Below are 21502 nucleotides of genomic sequence, written 5' to 3' on the forward strand. Positions count from 1 at the left end.
AGGTACGTATTTCCATAACAGTTTTAGAATCAACTTATCAATTTCTACAAAAATCACCTTCTGGGATTTTGATTAGGAGTGCATTAAATTTCTAGATCAATTTAGAGTGAATTGCCATCTTGACAATATTGAATATTCTTATCCTTAAATATAGTATACTTCTCCAAAAATGGTTTTCTTTCATTTATGTCAGTGATGTTTTATAATTCTCAGTGGGCAGGGCTATACCATCTTTTCTTAAATTTCAGTGTGATTTACTCTTCAAGTGAGAAATCACAGGGCTTCTTGGACCAATGTCTAAATCTGAGACTTTGGCCAGAATTAAGACTGTATAGGCTGGGTATGGTGGCTCACGCCTTTTTAAACCCAGCACTTTGGGAGGCCAGGGCGGGCGGATCAATTGAGTCAGGAGTTCAAGACCAGCCTGGCCCCGTCTCTACTAAAAATACAAAAATTAGCCGGGCATGGTGGCAGGCACTGTAATCCCAGCTACTTGGGAGGCTGAGGCACGAGAATTGCTTGAACCCAGGAGGCAGAGGCTGCAGTGAGCGGAGATTGCGCCATTGCACTCCAGCCTGGGCAACAGAGCAAGACTCCATCTCAAAAAAAAAAAAAAAATGTATAGAAGTAAATTATTAAATTTTTACTTACATATTTTAGTTTACATTATACATTTTCCTAATAAAAGTTTGACAGGCCGGGCGTGGTGGCTCATGCCTGTAATCCCAGCACTTTGGGAGGCCAAGGCAGGCAGATCACCTCGAGTCAGGAGTTCGAGACCAGCCTGGCCAACATGGTGAAACCTCATCTCTACTAAAAATACAAAATTAGCCCGGCGTGGTGGCACATGCCTGTAGTCTCAGCTACTTGGGAGACTGAGGCAAGAGAATCGCTTGAACCCGGGAGGCGGAGGTTGCAGTGAGCCAAGATCACGCCACTGCACTCCAGCCTGGGCAATAAGAGCAAAACTCCATCCCAAAAAAAAAAAAAAATTATTTTGACTTCTTAATCTTTAGATTATAATCTGATATTTTTAGTATTTGAAGAGTTGGACTTGTTAGAGATAAAGTCTTGCAGAACTACCAGTTCCTTTATGGTTTTTCATGTAAATACTAAATTAGGCCCTTCTATTCATTGATTTATCATTTGATGTTTCAATATGTGTCTATTTGTAATAGTATTAAATTTTAAATGAGTGATTTCAACTGAAGTAGAGTGTTGCTGCCAGCCCAGTATTTTGATCTAATTTCCTCAAGAATTTCATGAAATTAGAAATCCTTACTAGTTTACAAAAAAAATGTTACATAGAAAAATTTTCAGTAAATTCAAAGAAGTAAGATCATTTTGGGGATCTTTAAATTCCAAGTCAATTCCTGACTTTTTTTACTGTATGGACTGTCTTGGGCCACTCTTTATGGTCCTAGATTACCTTCATCTAGTTTGACTGACTTAGTTTTGGAAATTTTCCTCAACTTAAAACCTGTAAATTTAAAGAATAAAAACTGATTTTGCTCTCAGGTAAAAGAAAATGTAATCAGGACTGTGACCCTGATATCCTTCAAGTCTGTAATGTATTCAAAAGCCAGATAAATAAACTTGAATGATGTTTAATCATCTGAATTTCCTGGATCATCATTCCCCCTACCACCTCCCTACCCTAACCAGCATAGAAGATCCGGACTTAGTGGTATTGGACTGGGATGAAAAAAACTATCCAGGGAAGGCCGAGCATGGTGGCTCATGCCTGTAATACCAGCACTTTAGGGGGCTGAGGTGGGTGGGTCAGGAGTTTGAGACCAGCCTAGCCAACGTGGTGAAACCCCGTCTCTACTAAAAATACAAAAACTAGCTGGGTGTGGTGGTGCATGCGTGTAATCCCAGCAGTTACTTGGGAGGCTGAGGCAAAAGAATCACTTGAACCCAGGAGTCCGAGGTTGTAATGAGCCGAGATCATGCCACTGCACTCCAGCCTGGATGACAAAGCAAGATTCTGTATCAAAAAAAAAATCCAGGGAAGAAAGAAACTTCCCTAATCTTACTACCCAAAGATTTAGGGACATTTGGTGTTTTCTCTTTTTCCTTCAGTTTCCTTTGATAACTGTAGCTAAATACTGAGTGATTTGTTCTTTAGTTTGCCTTAAAATATTGACTGTTTCCACAAGCTTGTGTTTTCATTGTTGTTGTACAGAACTAGGTGCAAATGACACAGATTAAGAAAAGGTTGGAAATATGTTCTTTTCTCTCCTCTTTAGGATGATGACTTTGAGTTCACTGGCAGCCACCTGACAGTAAGGAATGGCTACTCATGTGTGCCTGTGGCTTTAGCAGAAGGCCTAGACATTAAACTGAATACAGCAGTGCGACAGGTTCGCTACACGGCTTCAGGTATGTCACTGCTTTACAAAAGGTAAGAGAGAACTCTCCTGAAACAGGACTGATCTTTTGTTAGGTATGACCTATCAGGTACATTTCCTGATAGAGTGTTTATGACACCATAGGTAAAAATTGGCATTTATAGACAATCGAGCCTATAGAGTCTTTGGTGGTTCTAACCCTATCATTTTATAAACTGGGAAATTGAAGCAAGTTTTAGAGTTTCCAATTTGTGCGTGAGCTAGTTGGATATTACTGGTTGAGCATCCCTAATCTGAAAATCTGAAATCTCTAATGCCCCAGTGAGCATTTCCTTTGAGCACCATGTCAGTGCTCAAAAAGTTTTCCATTTTGGTGACCCAGTGAGTTTGGATCTAGTTTTGTTAAGTATATTCATAAATACCAGGATTTTGGCCCCTGGGCTCCACTAGGACCCACCCCTTATATTTCACCATCCGCATTTTGGTCTTTGGATTCATTTTGGCTTTTTCTATGCATTTGGGCTAATTCACTTACGTTTGGTTCCTAGTTCTGGAGCAGTCCTGCTAATAAGTTGACTACTTCAGAGATAGAGTTTCCCTGTGCTTGCTATAGGGATAGGCTCAAAGCTCATTATTATTGCTGGTTTCAGACTACATTTAATGTAAAGTGCAGACAACTGTTGGATTTTGAACTCCTCGAATAGCTAGTCATTTCCCTCTCCGAGAACCCATGTATGACTATGTAGGCATGAGAAATGGAGACATAGCCATCAATCTCACCCTGCGCTGCCCCTTTCCTTGGAGTTACTGAGATCACCACAGATGTTTTGGTTTTTTTCTAACAATCAGTGAAACAGTTTTCCGTTTAATGTTCCCATCAGAGGCAGCTTGTAGTTGACAGTGCTGAGAAGATCTGCAGCCTTGAGCCTTTTTTGCAGGCAGGCAGAGAACAGTGAGAATAGATGTGCCATTTTCTCGAGTTCAGCAGCCACAGAAAATGAGCATGTACTGAGCTTTCATATTTATTTTGAGATACATATATATATATATATTTCAAAATATATGTAGTGTATAAACAGACATTCATTAAAAAACAAACGAGGAAAACGATATTAACATAATTTCAGTACCCTCTCTGAGGTCAGCTTTGAGCTCATTCATACTCTGACAAGCTGAGGATCACTGTGCATTCTCAAGCATAGCATGCTCCACAGTTGTAGGATGCATCCCCCAGATCTGCATCACAGCCTTCTTTTAGCTTTCTTCTTTTGGTCGATAGTGAGCAGCTAACCACAGTCAGAAGACATTGGTTCTATTGGGATGAGCATTTTACTCTTTATTTTTGGTCTAAATGTACTTAACTTGAGTAAGTGGTGTAAGGTCCTTTCGTTAGTCTAGATTACCAGTGTATCGGGAGGGTAGTGTGGGGATGACAATCGAGGATTCTGAAGTTGACTACAAGGGTTTGAGTCCTGGCACTTATTACCTGTGTAGCCTTAGATGAGCTATTTCACCTCTACCTCAGTTTTCTTATGTGAAACATGAAGGTAATGAAAATAGAAAAATGAGAATTGAGAAATGGATGTCCATCTGTTGTACACTAAATGTTCAGTGTCCTTATCAGTGCCATATTCATCACCACTAGTCTTTTCCCACCCAACCTCTGCAGGATGTGAAGTGATAGCTGTGAACACCCGCTCCACGAGTCAAACCTTTATTTATAAATGCGATGCAGTTCTCTGTACCCTTCCCCTGGGTGTGCTGAAGCAGCAGCCACCAGCTGTTCAGTTTGTGCCACCTCTCCCTGAGTGGAAAACATCTGCAGTCCAAAGGATGGGATTTGGCAACCTTAACAAGGTAGCTTGCCCTAGACACTCCTGTCTACAGATCTAATGTACAAATAGCTGTCTTAGTTGTTTATTTGGTGAGGAGGTGGCCTTGCATTTTTGGGCATTTGGCTATGCTCTCAATTGTGACATCAGGGCTGAGGCATGTCAGTTGATTCTCTTCAGTGCCTAAGTCTGTCATCAAGTGTCTGTTCATACGGACTTAGTCTTATGGGGTCATTTCACAAACTCAAGCCTATAAAAAAGGGATCCTAAATGTCATCCTAAATAATAAGGATTTCTGGGCTTATTTTGAAAGCAGATTAGAAGAGACTTTAAGGAAGTCTGTTGAAGCCAGTATTACCTGGCCCCTGTCACTGGCTCATGTGCTTCTTTCTTATGGTAGGTGGTGTTGTGTTTTGACCGGGTGTTCTGGGATCCAAGTGTCAATTTGTTCGGGCATGTTGGCAGTACGACTGCCAGCAGGGGTGAGCTCTTCCTCTTCTGGAACCTCTATAAAGGTAAATGCCTTCTAATTTTAATCTTTTCCATATCCTTACAGGAATACAGAATCTGAAATATTTTGGGTTTTCTCAATATATATGCCTTAATTTCTCTCTTTATTAACTCAACAAACAATTCCTGAAATATCTTTTAGGTACTGGGGTATAAAAATACCTGCCTTCAAGGAGCTCCCAACTTAGTGGGGATACAGTAAGCGGGGAACAGGGCAGTAGGTGGCGTGATGGGCTGATCGCCCAGGTTACTGGAAGTCCACTCAGACTGGAGGGACAGGCCCAGGGAGGCTTCCTACCAGGGGAACCTTGCGTTCCTCATTCTCAGACTGACTTGCCCCTGATTCTTTGATTACTTCCCTTACTATGTATTTATGAAATTCCTACCTCCTGTTCAGTTATTTTCCTTTGTAATTGGACTTAACTCTATATAGACTTATTATATTTGTACCCCACCTCATTCCAAGAAAAGGCTGTAAAAATAAGACATTGGCCTTGTCAGTGCAGACACATCAGCTAACTGTTGGCTTGCTCCCCATTCCCAGTTCTTTCCATTACTCCTCACTGCCCAATGGTGAATGGTCTTTCACACCCCAGGGCCTCTAACTTCACAGAGGGGGAGCTTGGCTCCCTGAGCACATTGCTTTCTGAGAGCAGCAGCGTGTCTTTTCCCTTCCCCATCCAGGCTGTCAAGTCCTGTCAGTGCCAGCCTTACAATCTCTTGCAAACCTATTTACTTTTTTCTATTGCCTACCTCCAAGCCATTCTTAACCTGTTGGCTGGACGGTTACCAATAGCTACTACTGCTATTCCTGCTTCTTTTAGCAACTTTCTACTGCTGAAGGAAAATGTTCAAACTCCTTATCTTGGCCCATGCTAAGGTTCTTCATTATCTAGCTCATCCATACTTCTTGTCCATCCCCAGGTTCCAGGCACATTTAGCTGTTCTCACATCCTGGAAGGCACCATGCTGCTTTCTGCTTCAGAGCCTCTGCATGTACTGTGGTCTAGGCCTTGGGGGGGCTGCTTCTCCCACCCCCTTGACCCCCCTTCCTTCCCAGCCTGTCTTATTCAGCATTCAGGTCTTGACGTAAATGCGGTATTTCAAAGAAGACTTCCAGGACACACATATCTCCACTGCCCCAAATGTAAATTAAATACCCCCTATTCTTTTCCATATAGCCTACGTTTTTCTTCATAGCTTTTAAGTTAGTAATTGTCTGTGTAATTTTGCATCTGTTGCTCTATTGGAGTACATAGTTTATATCATATTTTTTTATCCCCCTTTTCTAGTACTGTGCCTACCACCTAAGTCTGTTGCATAATTACTCACCATATAGGTGACTGAAGACAGTCCTGGGCTTGGAGGGGCCTGGGATGGCTAAAAGGGATGTAGTCATTGTCATGGAGCTATCTAAGGTAGTCAGGGTTAAGGATTCTGTGCCAAAGTAAAGGGATGCTTAATAATTCCCTTTTATTAGCAAGATCTGAAATTGTATCTTCGGAACTGGCTGTATTTTGCCAAGTTAGAAGCAGTGAGGTGCCTGAGAATCTTACCTCACTCTCTAGTCTGCCGGCTCCTACTGGCTGGTTTCTGGCGACAAGAGTTCTGTATGCTGTTTCAGAAACATAATGTGTCTCTCTGCATTTGAATGGTGCTGCGTGTGTCTTGTCATTAGATTTCAGAGCACCAGGAATAAGGTGGGGCCTGATAAGGAAGTTTTTGAGGAAAGTCTGTAGGAAAACCCTAGAATTATCCTTTCTGTTTCCGCAGCTCCAATACTGTTGGCACTAGTGGCAGGAGAAGCTGCTGGTATCATGGAAAACATAAGTGACGATGTGATTGTTGGCCGATGCCTGGCCATTCTCAAAGGGATTTTTGGTAGCAGTGCAGTACCTCAGGTAAGTAGGTAGGTGGGGCAAGGAGGAATCTAGGGTTCAAACTCAACCAGGGTTTAATGTATTTGCAGCATGTTCTTGGTCAGGACAGTTTAAGCTAGAATTGAGGTGTGTGCTTTTACATGAATATTAATGTTTGGAGTTCATGGCCTAAGCATGGGGTTCAGAAAAGCCCCCTAGAACAAGAGCTGGGGAATCTGAAGGCTGTTAGCTGCATTTCTTTTAGAGTCACACCATATCCCTGACATTTTAGACAGAATGGCCAAACTCCAGTGAGTATCTCCGGGAAGTTTTCAGAGAACCTCTTGGTACTTTTTCCTGTTCTTTGAAATACTTTAACCCTTTAGGATTCCTTTGAAGGGAAGCATATTGTGAATTTATAAAAGAGAATAAAGGCCAAGCCCTGTGTAGATCTCTGGATTCATAGACAGGAAGGCAACATGGAGGGGCATCCTTCCTGTCTGAAGTCCTTTTGTCCATGTCTATTTTAAAGCAGGCATTCATCACTTGATCACTGGCTCTCACATGTTGCCCCTCTTTCTCTTCACTTGCATCCCCACCCACCACTGCTTTTCCACCTTTCAAGGATTGATTTGTCCTTCGTGTCTCATAATGACTTTTGCTCCTGGTTTTTCTTTTAGCCCAAGGAAACTGTGGTGTCTCGTTGGCGTGCTGATCCCTGGGCCCGGGGCTCTTATTCCTATGTTGCTGCAGGATCATCTGGAAATGACTATGATTTAATGGCTCAGCCAATCACTCCTGGCCCCTCGATTCCAGGTGCCCCACAGGTGAGAAACTGGCAAACTATCTGGGCTTATTTGGGAAGAGGCCAGGATCTCATGATGTCCCTGATTTTTTTTTTTTTTCAGATTTTAGTCATTCTATCTTCGGACCCTTTCAGATAACCAAGAGCAGAGTTAAAAAGGATGGGCAGCATTTCTGATTTCTCATAATTTGGTTTTGTAAATCTAGGCAGTCTACATTCAGAATGGAGGAGTCCAGAGTATAAGTCAAATAACATTTTTCCTTATTCAGGTTTTCTTCCTAAAAAACAAAACCATTTTTAATTGCACTTCCATTTTGTAATGGCTCATAGGATTGCTGTAAGGTCTCAATTACTAGGGGCTTCCAGGGCATTTCTGAGAAATAACCCTGGGTCCTCATCTAGACCCTTATGCCAGACCCCACTCCAAAGAGCGGTAAGAATTCCTCAGTGTCATAGCCCAGACCTGCTCTGAGCTGCGAGGCTGAAGTGTCCCTGATCACCAAATGTCCTGTGCTTCCGGGTAGCGAGGCTCCCTCCCAGAAGGTAGTTATACACGAGGGAAGGACGCTCTAGAATTGGGTATCTAAACTGATGAGAACACATGTTAAGCATCACTTTAGGACTGAGGCTAGGTAGAGTTTTATTGTCTCATTTCTACTTGTCAATTCTGGGAAAGTGCCTACTGATAAGGGAGACTCTTCCCTTATCAGATAGAATAAATAGTAATTGGGGGGTCAGCCTTTAAAAGGTCAACAGGAATTTAGCAATTTAAGTACAAGAATAAAGGTGTATGTGCAGCCTGCCAATTTTCTCTTTTTCCCCTAAAATAGCCGATTCCACGACTCTTCTTTGCGGGAGAACATACGATCCGTAACTACCCAGCCACAGTGCATGGTGCTCTCCTGAGTGGGCTGCGAGAAGCAGGAAGAATTGCAGACCAGTTTTTGGGGGCCATGTATACGCTGCCCCGCCAGGCCACACCAGGTGTTCCTGCACAGCAGTCCCCAAGCATGTGAGACAGATACATTCTAAGGGAAGAGGCCCACGTGCCTGTTTCTGCCGTGTAAGGAAGGCTCTTCTAGCAATACTAGATCCCACTGAGAAAATCCACCCTGGCATCTGGGCTCCTGATCGGCTGATGGAGCTCCTGATTTGACAAAGGAGCTTGCCTCCTTTGACCTAGAGCACAGGGAGGAACTTGTCCATTAGTTTGGAATTATGTTCTTCATAAAGACTGAGGCAAGTGAATGCTGTGAAGTAACATCTTAGTCCCTTGGTGTGTGGTTTTTTGGTTTTTTTATATTTTGAGAATAAAACTTCATATAAAATTGGCCCTCTCTTTTGTTCCTTTAGGTTGGAGTTACATACAAGATGGGGGCGTTACTCCTTTGGAAATGCCAAGTTTATCCTATGGCAATAGTAATACGTGTTTTCTCCATGTTTAAATAAGGAAGATGTTTATATAAAAGAGAAAAATGGTTTGATCAGGTCAGAAGATAAGGTAGGGGGGCGGTCCTGTAGAAGCAGTGGATTTCCTGGTCAGTGGGACTAGACTTCCTCACTTGGGTGGGGGTTGGGTGTGGTGTTGTGCCAAGAACATGGTTATTAGGAAACTTTGGATGCACTTTCAAGATAAAACACAAGAGCTGAAACAAAAAGTCTGAGCCTTTGGGAGACCAGTCTGCCTTTATTCCTGATTCCCTCCATGGGTATGTGCTAAAACTTCCCAATTCTACTAAAGGCGGTGGTGTACATTTTGGGAAGCGCACTACATAGGCCCAAGGGCTTAGGTAACAGCTGGTTTAACAGATTGCCACAAACTTAGTGGCTCTTAAAACAAATCTATTCGAAAGTTCTGGATGCTTAAAGTCTAAAATGGGTCTACAGGGCTGCATTCATTATAGAGGCTCTCAGAGCAGGGAGGATCAGTTCATTTCCTTGCTCTTTTCAGCTTCTAGGAGTGGGAAGGCTCGTGGCTCCTTCCTCCATCCTCAGAGCACATAACTCCAGTTTCTGCTTCCATCATCACATTGCCTTCTCCTGTAGTCAAATCTTTTGTCTGTCTATCTCTTGAAAGGATACTACCTGTGATTACATTTAAGGCCCACCTGGATCATCTAGGATGCTGTCCCTCATCCCAGAATCCTTACCTGCAAAGTCCCTTTTGCCAGATAAGATAAAAACATGTTACATGCTGGTTCCTTCCCAGGGGCTCCTGACAGATAAACTCTGTTACTACAAATCCAAGTAATGTCCCTTAAATATGGTTTTATTCTTACTATGAGTTAAGGGACATTATATATATATTGGTGATCTGACTGGAAGATGAAAACAGAGAAAGCTCCCCCCCCCAATCTTAGAATTCGTGGCAGTAATGGAAAGAATCTGCATACCAGGGTCAGGGCGGTTAATGGCGGTATCAGTAATTGGTTAGGTAAAATACCCAATTTTAAGTATTATACAATGAAATATACTAGAGCTGCGCCAATGCATAGAAGACAGATACACAGGGATGACACTGACAAAACTGGCATCACAGACTCGCACACAGTATACGGAAACGAGGGCGCTTTATTGGTTACATATTGTACTGCAGAGCCAACAGAGAGCATTCACGCCAGAGGATACATGCAGACAGGCAGCTCCAATGATACACATGCACCCAAGGAGCCCTGAGCCACTGCTTTGCCCTGGTTTCCAGCGACAGGTTCCGGCCTCCTTGGTCCCATGCTTGGAGCAGGAATGTAGAAGCTGCTGCACCTAGACTCCAAGGGGCAGGGGTGAGACCAGAGCACCTGCCTGAGCAAGTAGGTGTGGACCAACAGACTGCCCCCAACAAAGGGGCCTATAATGCAATAACAATTTGAGGGCTACTTTCTTAGCCCTCTCAATCTTTAAAATACAAAAAAATAGACTTTATTCTCTTAAAAATACATTCCATTCAGTATATGTTCTGAGCTGGGAAGCAGCAGGAAAATAGGGCCTCTTTCCTATGATCTTGGTTGTGAGGCTTTGAGGAGAACCCTGTTCCCCACTCGGGGTATTCAAAAAATAATCCCTAAAAGCAGCTCTTTCCAAAGCAATCTTGTCAGAGAAATAACAAAACCTCATAACAAGGTAGCCAGGGACCCAGCCTCTGGGTCCCCATTCCTTTATTGGGAAGTGGTAGCACTTGGCACTGACTCACTAAATATAAAGAACTAAAACTGCCCCAGGACAACAAGTCCAAGAACACTATAGCACCCCCTGCATCCCGAACACTCCAATGACGGGGGTTATTTATGTGCAAGCTTGCCTGCAGCTGAGGGTAGGGTGGCATCTTTGGCCCCACTGCAGATCCCTTTAACCCACACTATGACTCTCTCATTACCACCCAAAAGCAAAAAACAGCCACAGCTTCTTCATCCACCTGCAGCTTTCTCTGGTTTAGTATCAGAGTGGCAAAAAAAAAGCAGCACGTGGAAGAGATCAGCTGCTGGTACTAAGCCAGCTCCACTTGCGCCAACCAAGCAGCTCTATTGCCAGGTCCTCCAACTCACTAGGAACCCTCCAACAACCATAAACCTGCCAGTAAAATTAAGAGCCAAGCTGCGGAAGAAACTTGTCATAAAAGTGGGTTTTTTGACCAGAGGCAGTGGGACTATTTGGCTTGATTAAACAAGTATTCAACTACCAGGTCTCCCCTCTACTTGGAGGCTTCCTCCAGGACCCCTGATGATGAGGCCTGGGTCCAAACAGTCACACCTCAGTTGCTTTTCAGAAACATGCCTCCCAACTTTGGGATTTGAGAGCCAGCCTTACCAGCCATTTGAAGCCCAGAGAAATAGCCTCCAGCCTTTACTTGCTATACAATGTTATTTTCTGCAATGCTGAGGACATTTAAAAATAAAATCTATCTAGAAAGTGTGCAGATTAAAGAAACAAAATATCCTGAAATAACTGTTACAATCAAATCCTATTGCACTCAGATTTCAAGATGGCAGCCCCAGCAAAAGGGCATCACAGCTGTCCCTCTTCCACAGGACATTTTGAGTAGCAGCAGATGTTGGTACTGCTGAAGTGTGGAAAGATCCAGACTGTGGCACCAGGAGCTATAGCACCAGAATCCAGGGCTCCAACACCCAAAGACAAGAATTATTGGCGAGATCTTTTTAGGCATGGCTTGGCACCCTTCTGTTTCCATCAGCAGAGAAGAGCCACAGACTTAGTTTCCTAATAGCTTTAGTTGACCACCACAGAGGCTGATTTTCTTTGAACTCTCAAGGTTGCCAACCAGTGAAGGAGAATGGCAGGGAGGCTGCAAGTGAGGGATGGCAGCCTTGAGTGAGCTAGTTTCTGGCCAGTGAGCCAGGAGAAGCAGCAGTAAGAGACCTTGGAAATAGCATCTTGAGCATCAGAGGTGGGGATGTGGAGAGGAAAGGCAGGCCACATGACAATGCCTTTAGATTGGCAAAACTCTAGGAAGCAGAAGTATGAGCAATAGATTCCTGTCCCTGAAAGTAAGGTAGGTGCTCCCCAAGCCTCCTCACTGCCAAATCTGATGCAGACAAGGGCAGGATGAACACTGGTTCCCATGCTGAGTGAAGGCAGAGAAGACAAATTCCTCTGGAGGAAGTCTTGAGTCTTCCTCTTGCCAGGAAATTCATAGGAGATGCACAGGAACAGGAGATACACAGACTTGGGTACTTTCCGTAACACCTAGACTCCTAGAAAGCCAAGAGATGCTGTGTGGCACTGGGCAAGGCTGATGCCACAAAGAGCCTCAGAGACCATCCGATCTAATCCCTTCACACTTTGCAGATTGGGAAACAGGCCCAGGGAGCTTCCCTGAGCTCATCCCCATGAGATTAAAACATGGGGAAACTAAAAAACAAGGCCCAGAAAAACAATTGAGGGCAGGAGGGAAGAACCCACACAGATGATACCTTCCACGAGCAAAAATCATCCCATACTATTATAGATGGTGAAAACAGGAGAACCTTAGAATACCGGATTTGGTGCCCTTAGAGATCATCCATTTCAAAGAACTCATTTTACAGACAGGGAAACTGAGGCTCCAAGAAGACAATGACTCACCCAAGGTCACACAGCAAGGAAGTAAAGCCATGGGGGAAAAAATCCAGCTTACCAGACTGGTAGTTTAATATTCTCTCATTCTGAGGGCAATAGTGTCTGCTTCATAAAGGTAGCCTTTGAAAGAGGGTCCCTTCTTTGAATTGACAGAATGCTAAAGGAAAAGCACTGTCAAGAATATACAATTCTTTTCAACTTTCCCATGTGACTGGTATAAGGAACCTAACCAATTTATTTACGTGGCTTTCTGAAAAGTTTGCTGCATTCTGAACTACATAAAGCTGAGGCCCTCAATGCATATGTATTTATCACCTTTCCTCCAACGAAGTCATCATGATAGTCGACTTGCAGAAATCCAGGGCCCACTTCTGTAGGAATGCGTCAGCTTGGTAAAGTGCGATGCCTCCTCCATGGGGGATGGAGAAGGAGGAACAGGAGGGAGTAGTCTCACAGTCCATGCCTCTCATGGAGCTATTGCTTGTGGAGTGACTTAAAGGGGAGTCACTTTGGGTCTACTTTCCCCCTTGCTGGGCACTTCCTAGAAGGCAGAGGATGCTGGGTCAGGCCCAGCTTAGCCTAGGGATTTTCCCAAGGTGGAAACAATGAAGTCAGCCTGAAGTCTCTAGCCACCGGAAAGAGAGCAGGCGATGCCAGCAGCATTACTGGTGCTCAGGAAAGGAGATGCATGAGGCTTGCACCTCCAGGTGCCTTTGAAAGGTGAGCAAAGAGAGCTGGGGTTGGGGAGGGATGATGTCATTCCAATGGGTATCCGCAAGGGTATCTGCATGCTCTGCTTCCAGGAGACTGGTGAGCCAGGAGCCAGGTCAAACTTCAACCTAAAGGGTAGTCTCATAATCCCTCAGAGGCAGCACAGACCCCTTTCTGCTTTAAGTCTGAGGAAAAGAACTCCAAGGGGAAAGAAATGAAAGCCCCCTAGATGGAGCTGATGGCTGGTAAATCAAATGAGGAGTGAAGTGGATATAGTGAGGAGACTGAGAAACCAGAACATTAACCACACAGACAGAGGCTGCGCTAGGATCCAGAAACAACCCACCAAGGAGCCGAGAAAAATTTTTGATTCCTGCTGTGTGGTGGGGACCTTATCTTCCCGTTTGGGGGCGAGAATGGTCCAACTACTTGGTGGACAGGGACAAGGAGAGAGAGAGGACTCGTGCATTGGGGAAGGTTGGGCCTGGGTGACTGTCCAGCTTGTAGTCTCTGATTCCCTCTGGCCAAATGGCAAAAATTACCTGAGCCACAGCCCGGGTCTACCACAGTTTTCCAGCCAAGGCTTGTGTCTTGCCTGGTTAACTGGCCTTGGATCCTTCGTGGGGCAGGACGGTGGAATAGCTGAGAAGCAGGAGCAGAGGGCAGACAACAGACACCCAGCAGGCTCAGTTCTCCTCAGCACAGGGCCTGGTTGGCCGTAATCGTTCCTCAACCCGTACTCGCCCAGGCTCTGGCAGCCCCTGCTTCCCAGGCAGTTCAGACGGATCCAGGGAGTTGTGCAGTTGCCTGTAGACACTGAGTGTACAGTCTTCCCCTTCTTCCTCCTGTGCCAATAAATAACAAAAGTGAGCTGTGGAGGTCAGTAAAGTGAGGAACAAGACACCCTCACCTGCTACCACAGTGGGTCCTTTCCAACCTAGCAGAGGCAGATATATCCCAGACAGGCCATAAGTTAACTGCAAAAATATGCTTTTGCCTGAGTATGGGCCAATATGTAAATTCCTTGGAAATCGGGTAAGAAAGGTTAGCAGAGTAGAAAGAGCATTGGATTTAGAGACAGGAATCTTGGATTCAAGTCTTAGCTCTTCCAGTAATTCAGCTGGGTGACCTTGGGTAAGATATTTTGTGTTTCTGACCCTTAGCTTCTACATCTGAAAAATGGGGATAATATCTGCCCTCAGGCAGATATTCAAGGGATTGAATGAGATAGTGGGTAGTGAAGTACTTTTGTCCAGTGTTAAGTACTCTGTAAAGAGTCAGAGGGCTTTTCAGGCTAACAGAGTCATCTGCTTTTTTAAAGAAGGGAGCACTGTGTCCAGGTCCAAGAAGCTTTTCATCATCACAGGTTTCTCATCAAAAAGACACTCCCCGGGGCTTCTCCAGATGCTGTTCTGACACTCTGACCCTCACACTCACATAAGGCAGGTGGTTCTGGATTTATCAAAGCTGTAATGAGCCATACTGAAACAGCCCTGCCCTCAGACTGATGATATAAGACAGACAGCTGCCTGGGGGGCAAAAGAAAGTGTCACTTGGAATTGGGTATAAGCTTATCTAAAATAGGCCCAGTGTAAGCCCCGGCTCTCCTCATCCCTGAGAGGCCAGCAGGCTGTGAAGATCTGCTAACTGAGGCGGCCAAGAACTTGCTGACCTGGATCCCCCTCACTGTGCCCTACAGAAAGGGCACCAGGCCTCCTCCTGTTGCCCAGAGCTCCCCATCAGCTGCAGCTGCTTCTTATGCTTTTCATGTTGCTCTGAGGGCCTACGGGGAGCTCCTTTAGCTGCTCTGGCAAACCAAGGGAAGAGAAGACATATTCCCTTTTTGTGTCACCTTCATATATGAGAGCAAAATGAAGACAAATTGGAAAAGGGATTTTGGAAAGTCATGCTGCCAAAAACCTTCTTTAGGAGAAAGGTCGAAACCCCCTGATTTTTCAACAGTTCTCTAAGGAACCCAGTTCTACTCAGTTCTCAAGATCCTGGATCACACAGGCCAGAGCAGAGGGGAAAAAGGAAAAGGCAAAGAAGGAAAAGGGAGAGAGAAAAGAGAGAGGGGAGAGAAAGGCTGGAACTCACCATGCTTGCTGAGTGGTTCCAGGCTGTGACAGTGATGGTGTCTCCCACCCGATTCCGACGGGTAAGCACCTCTGACACAGTGAGGCTACTTTGGGTCCTTCTGGAGGAGGGCTCAGGGGCATCCCCTGAACTTGGTCCTACCCTTCGAGTGCCCTGCTCAAAAAGGTAGGATCTGGGCTGTTCAAGTTCTGAGAAGTCTGTGGAAGACCTCTGGGTGTAGGCATTGTTATTGGTAGATTCCATGTTTTTACCTATTCGAGTTGGGGGGTCTTCTAAAGATTTGAAGTCTCGCCTACTCTTCCAGGCATTCCGCACAGTAACATGTCTGGCATCTGAGGAGCCCACTTCTGAAGGGGCACTATGGCTTTTCCACCTGATTGTCTCCGCTGGAGGTACATGGCTATTCCTCTCCACAGGATCCGATGGCTTGATTATAATGCTGCTCCGAGAGACCACTGTTTCTGGCCTGTTCTTCAGGGGCCCATCTGCCATTCTCTCTGCTTCTGCAAGCTGCAGGGTGATGTCATGTTTGTGAATGGAGAGCTCAAAAGGGGAGTTGACATGGTTGCTAACTGATGTGAGCTCTGCCAGCCCCACCTGGATATTGCTGGTGGATGTGTGTCTCTCCCTCAGGGCCTCACCCGGAGCAGCTCTGGGGCTGCTGCTGTCAGACGGATAGATAGTAATGCTACTTGTCACTTTGTTTGGCCCTGGTTTAGAGACGGGTTTCTGTTTCTCCAACGTAGTCTCTGTTCCAGATCCTCCCATGATTTTTTTCACATCCTTATCAACAATAACAGGTTTGATGATGGCTCTCGACCGCAACGCCTCTCTGGGGCTAAAGGGCCTTTGGCTTTTTACCCCAGCACCACTGGTATCTGGGAGCTCCATGGCATTGGTGGAGGCTCTGACAGATTTCACAGATTCATTCTCCATTCCAGCATCTTTATCATTCTCAAATAGGGAGGTTCTAGGTGCCCCTCGGGTTTTGGCCTTTTCTCTAGAGTTAGGCTGTGGTTTGGGCTCTGGCTCTGGAGTGATGGTTGTATTTACCAACTTGGCAGTAACAAGAGATGCTATGTCCAAGTCATCATCTGAGTCTGGCTTCTCTCTGCCACTGGATTTGATGACTCGACACCTCAAGGCTTCATGCTGACTGCTGTCTTCCATCACGACTGCTGCAGGTTGATTAACCCCTTCTTTATGTGAGGTTGAAAATCCCTGCAGGATGTTCTCTTGGCTTCTAGAGCTATAAGGATACTTCGATAAAACAGGAGCCTTGGAATTCAGGGAACTGGTATCAGCCTCAAGGCCATTGGCAGCCTTTTTGCCTTTAGAGAGCCCTTCTGAGGACGATCTTCGAGATGAGGCCAGAGCTCCAATGGCCTTAGAACAGCCAGAGTTTGCAGCCTGAGTTACTTGACTTCCGTTGCCAGGCACATGTCCCCGCTTGCCAAAGACAGTCTCAGAGGAGGTGTCAGAAGCCTTGTCAGCTCTACCCAATGGGTCACTGGGAACAGACCCGTGGGTGGTGTCACTAAACGTTCGTGTTGTCTTCTCCACTTTTCCCTTCAGTCCGCTCTCGGTGCCTGGCTTGGGAGTCCCCTTCCACGCTTTACTGTGCTCCTGAGCAGCTGGGGGGTAGCGACTCAGCACTGAGGGCTGCTCCCTAGACTTCTTCCCTTCGCTCTGGGAGGATCCAGGTACAAATCGGTCCTCAGTTTTCTTTGTCTCCTGAGTCCCACTGTCTGTACTCACCCCCATGTGAGAAGCTTTTGCTGCCCTCCTGTTGGTGAAACTGGGAGAAGAAACCTGCCTGTTGCTCAGAGAATAGTTTTCATTGTTGAGAGCAAACTCCCTGTTCCGGAGTCGTTCCCGCTTATGCTGAGGAGACAGTTCCCGCGCTGTGTGCTTGGACATAGAAGCCTCACTTCCGTGGCCTCTAAACTTAGTCCTCTCATGTCTGCCTTTGCTGGACAGGAAAGCATCTTCCCCTTCTACCTCGCCGTTTTCTAACTCTTTCTGTTTCTTGATTTGTAGCTTTATCTCCTCCAGTTGGCTGGCTAATAATTTGTTTTTATTTTGTTCACTTAGGTAATTATCCTGAAGGTCGTTATTTTTGGCCTTCATTTTCTTAAGCTCTTCTTCCAACGACTCAAAGTGTTTGATTTGCGTCTTAAGTTTCTCAATCTCTTGGTTAAGGTCTTTGACTTTGTTGTCTTCCTGATTGCGGTTCTTTTCATTTTCTGATTTGTTTCTTGTTTCATTCTCTACCTGCTTTAGGTAGTCCAGACCACCCTTCCTTCTTGATTCTTTGGACGGCAGTGTGGAAGAGATGCCATCCTCAATCCGTAGGTCATTTCTTTCCAGATTAGAAGCATTCCTTGTATAATCTCGGTTCATTTTTTTGTTCTGCTCTAGTTTTTGAGTGAGTTCTTTTATCAATTTCTCATTTTCTTTCTCCTTTTCATTCAAGTATTTTCTCTCACTTACAAAGCTCAGCGTTAATGATTTCAGCTTTTCTAACTCTGACGCTAAACTCTGCTCAGTTTTATCCAGGCGGTCCTCAGAAGATTCTAGTTCTTTCACTTTGACTCTGAGCATTTCCAGCTCAGAGGAGATTTTCTTGGTCAGATTTCTCTCCTCATTCAGGCTCAGACACAGCTGGGTACAGTCATTCTTACTCCTGCTGAAGGCCTCTTCTAGCTTCTCTAATTCAGCCATTCGTTTCTGAAGCCGCTCAATCTCAGATTTCAGCTCCCGGGTGAGGTTTTCTTCCTCTTCAAGTTTCTCCTTCATCAGACGACACAGATCCTCTGCTCTCTTAATTTCCTCGTCTTTGCCTTCAATTCTCAGCACCCGCTGGCGCAGCACTTCAATCTCCGCCAACATGCTGGAGTTGCTACCTTCCGCCTGAATCACCTTGTCCTGGAGATCCAGGAGCTCATCCTCTGCTTTCTGGAGGTTTTTTGTGGCTTCCTCCAACTCATCAAGGCGGCGGCTTAGACTCTGTAGCTTAAACCGCAAGTGGCGGCTGGAGGCCGTCTCCTTGTAGCTTGTAAATTCGGCCATGTCTACTGCCAGCCAATGTGGGCTCCTAGAGGCATCCAATTCCACTCAAGGGGATGAGAAATGGTTACCTTTCTCTTGGCAACCACAATCTTCTTTGACAGCTGGAGACCATCATCAATCTACAGAAGGAAAGCAGAAAGCATGTCAGTCAGCAAATGTAAAACCTGCACGTTAGCTTCCAGTTATAGAAAAGAGCTCCTATCTGTTCCTGGTGCCTGGATCATAGCAGGGGCTCAAACCTGTTGAATGAATGACTTGAATAAACCTGCAAGAAAACACTGGTTCTTTATGGCCGATATTGAGTTGATACCTCATTTCACCCTAATAAAGAATGTCACCAGTGGCAGCATGGCAAAAAGAGGTATAAGAAACCTCAATTCTCATGACAGGGTATAGTAACATCATTACCATCTGCAACCTGCATCATCTCAGGAGAGTCATTAACAATGTAAACTAAGTCTCAGTTTTACTTAGTGGTAAACTAGGCATAATGATGTCTACCGTATTTCTCCCCAGTGTTGTTCTGAGATAGTATGTGGAAGATCTTGGTAACAAAGCAATAAACAATCCTAAGATTTTTTTTTAAAGATTATCTCTTATGAACTATTGTGACTTAAAAGTGATACAAATTAACCCATCTGCCTTGCTATAAATGGTGAGCTTCACAATATACTAAAGCAATCTCTCCACACCCATTTTCAACATCTCTTCTCCCAAAAGTATATTTGTAAGTGAAAATCAGGTGTGAGTTGGCCCGACCCAGCCAACAGGCAGCTTCTACAAAATGTATCCTTTGGCACTGTAAAAGAAATGCCCAGATGTTAAGGTTGATATGAAGACTGGTTTGTTTCTTTGAAAGCCATTTCACTGGGGATATATACCAAACATATAATAATACCCCAAGGAAACAGAGAAAGGGGAAGGTTTAGTTTTTTTATGTAATTTTCTCACTTTTAAAACAGGAGAATGGATTAATAAATGTATTTTAAACAGCTTTCATGAACAATAAGTCCTACGAAATTAAAAGGCAAACAAGACTTCCATTTCCACCACTATGGCAAACCAGATAACCTGGAAAACCTCTAATACTATAAAACAGCTAAAAATACTGAATAAAATGTAACAATCACTTAAAATGTATAGTTGATCACATAGAAAGTAACTGACATTCCAGCTAAAACCAGAGGAAAAGAAGACTAAATGAAAAATAATAGTAAGTTTAAACTACCACTGAGTTGTCCTTCTTAGTGTCTTGCCGATCTCCAGAACCAAGGAGTTTGGGTTCTAACAATCATGCAGGTCTAAGAGATAAGAGTTTGGACCCAGTAGAGGTGGTAAGTTGAAAACGAGACTCCAGTCCCCAATCTAAAGCAAGGACTATTGAAGAACTACAGCTTCAGGATAAGTAGTGAAAAAAGTCCCCTCCCTGATATAGGGAGATAAGAGGACCTGGGCTCCATTAGGGGTTAAAGGAGGATTATCCCTAGAGAATTTATAATCTTAGACCTGTTCTCACTTGAATTCAGAGTTCAAATTTATACCACCTGAGTGGTCTAGAACCTATCTGTCCTGAGAAACCAACATAAAATGGCCATCAGCCTAGTAATATCCCTGGGAAACCTAGCTGAGCAAACAAAAGTACTCTGGAGGGAGCTACTCTCTACAGAGGTCACACAGGATTCCCACAGATTAAAGTCCAGCTGAACCTGAGCTTATAACTAAAAATTACAAAACACATAAAGATCCATCTTTTACTTGACTGGGCAGAGCAAGTTTATACCAAAAAGAACCAAAGTTATTAAGATTATTGGCTAGAGACCATACAATAAGTACATTCCAATGTTTATAATCATAAAAGAAGGAATGAAAAAAAACAGGAGAAAGGAACAAGGTGCTATCAACAAAGATCAGAAGATCTGAAAGTTAACCAAATACAACAGCTAGAAACAGAGAAGAGAAATGGCATATTAGAGGCAAAGGAAGCTATTAATAAATAGTGGTCGAGAGATATGTAATTACAAAAAGCAGCACAGAGTTAAAAAGATGGAAAAGGTAAAAGAGAGGTTAACAGACAGGGGAAATAAAAATTTAAAAGGTCCAAAACAAGGAAGTTTTAACAGGGAGCCCAAAAGGATAGAATACAGAATGGGGAACAGGTAGTATTTTAAGAGCTAGCAGGTAAGAATTTTCAAGAGTTGATTAAAGATATGGAACCTCACATTCAGGAAGCAATGTCCCAACAGGAGAAAACTAAATCTGCACCTAGACACATCATAAGGATACGGAAGAATATACCACAAACAGAAAATCTTTAAAAAGAAAAAAGAAAAAAAAGACCATTGTCTCAGTCCGTTTGTGCTGCTGTAATAAAATACCTGAGGTAGTAATTTATAAGAACAGAAACTGGCCAGGTGCGGTGGCTCACGCCTGTAATCCCAGCACTTTAGGAGGCTGAGGCAGGAGGATCACTTGAGGTCAGGAGTTCAAGACCAGCCTGACCAACATGATGAAACCCCATCTCTACTAAAAATACAAAAATTAGCCAGGTGTGGTGGTGCACACCTATAATCCCAGCTACTCGGGAGGCTGAGGCAGGATAATTGCTTGAACACACGGGACGGAGGCTGCAGTGAGCCGAGATCACGCCACTGCACTCCAGCCTGGTCGACAGAGCAAGACTCTGTCTCCAAAAAGAACAGAAATTATTTCCTCACAGTTCTGGAGCCTGGGAATATAAGATCAAGGCACCAGCAGGTTTGTGTCTGCTGAGGGCCCAGTCTCTGCTTCCAAGATGACACCTAGAATGCTGTTTCCTCACAGGAAAGAAGGAATGGAACAAAAAGGGTTGAACTCGCTCCCTCAGGCCCTTTTAAAGGTGCTGATCCCTAATATTATCTCCTTAAAGGTCTTACCTCTTAATGCTGTTGCACTGGGGGTTAAGTTTCAACACGAATTTTGGGGGAAGCAAAAACATCCCAAACACAAAAACAATCTATAATAACAACTGAACCACTTCTCAGCAGAAACTTTTAAGTAGGTGGCAAGTAGAATGGACTACAGGGGATAAGGGTGGGAGCAGGAAGACCACATAGGAGGCTATTGCAGTAATCCAGGCAAAACATAGTTATGGCCTAGATCAAGATGGTGGCAGGACATGCGTTCCAAGAGCACGTGACCAAGACAGTTGAGAAG

General features: G+C 44.4%; 2 protein-coding genes across 10 annotated transcripts in view; one reads left to right on the top strand and one right to left on the bottom strand.

The window, feature by feature from the left end:
• KDM1A (lysine demethylase 1A) overlaps positions 1–8693 on the top strand; it is a 64173-nt gene extending 55480 nt beyond the window's left edge. For 2 of the 4 annotated variants that reach the window (XM_030805845.1, XM_030805847.1), the window contains 6 exons: positions 2253–2385; positions 4024–4211; positions 4587–4701; positions 6470–6597; positions 7236–7382; positions 8191–8693. In XM_030805845.1, the coding sequence (XP_030661705.1) occupies positions 2253–2385; positions 4024–4211; positions 4587–4701; positions 6470–6597; positions 7236–7382; positions 8191–8376 (897 nt within the window). In that variant the 3' untranslated portion in view covers positions 8377–8693. The remainder of the gene's footprint in view (positions 1–2252; positions 2386–4023; positions 4212–4586; positions 4702–6469; positions 6598–7235; positions 7383–8190) is intronic. The other 2 variants (XM_030805846.1, XM_030805848.1) reach the window with 1 other exon arrangement.
• A 1218-nt stretch (positions 8694–9911) lies between these two features.
• LUZP1 (leucine zipper protein 1) overlaps positions 9912–21502 on the bottom strand; it is a 93281-nt gene continuing 81690 nt past the window's right edge. For 5 of the 6 annotated variants that reach the window (XM_030805841.1, XM_030805844.1, XM_030805839.1 and 2 more), the window contains 2 exons: positions 15239–18429; positions 9912–13986 (listed from right to left, as the gene is read on the bottom strand). In XM_030805841.1, coding sequence (XP_030661701.1) covers positions 13828–13986; positions 15239–18310 — 3231 coding nt within the window. In that variant the 5' untranslated portion in view covers positions 18311–18429 and the 3' untranslated portion in view covers positions 9912–13827. Of the gene's footprint in view, positions 13987–15238; positions 19384–21502 lie in introns of those variants that run through there. The other variant, XM_030805843.1, reaches the window with a different exon arrangement.

The sequence above is a fragment of the Nomascus leucogenys genome, chromosome 24 (genome assembly GCF_006542625.1).
Source record: "Nomascus leucogenys isolate Asia chromosome 24, Asia_NLE_v1, whole genome shotgun sequence".
Classification (NCBI taxonomy): domain Eukaryota; kingdom Metazoa; phylum Chordata; class Mammalia; order Primates; family Hylobatidae; genus Nomascus; species Nomascus leucogenys.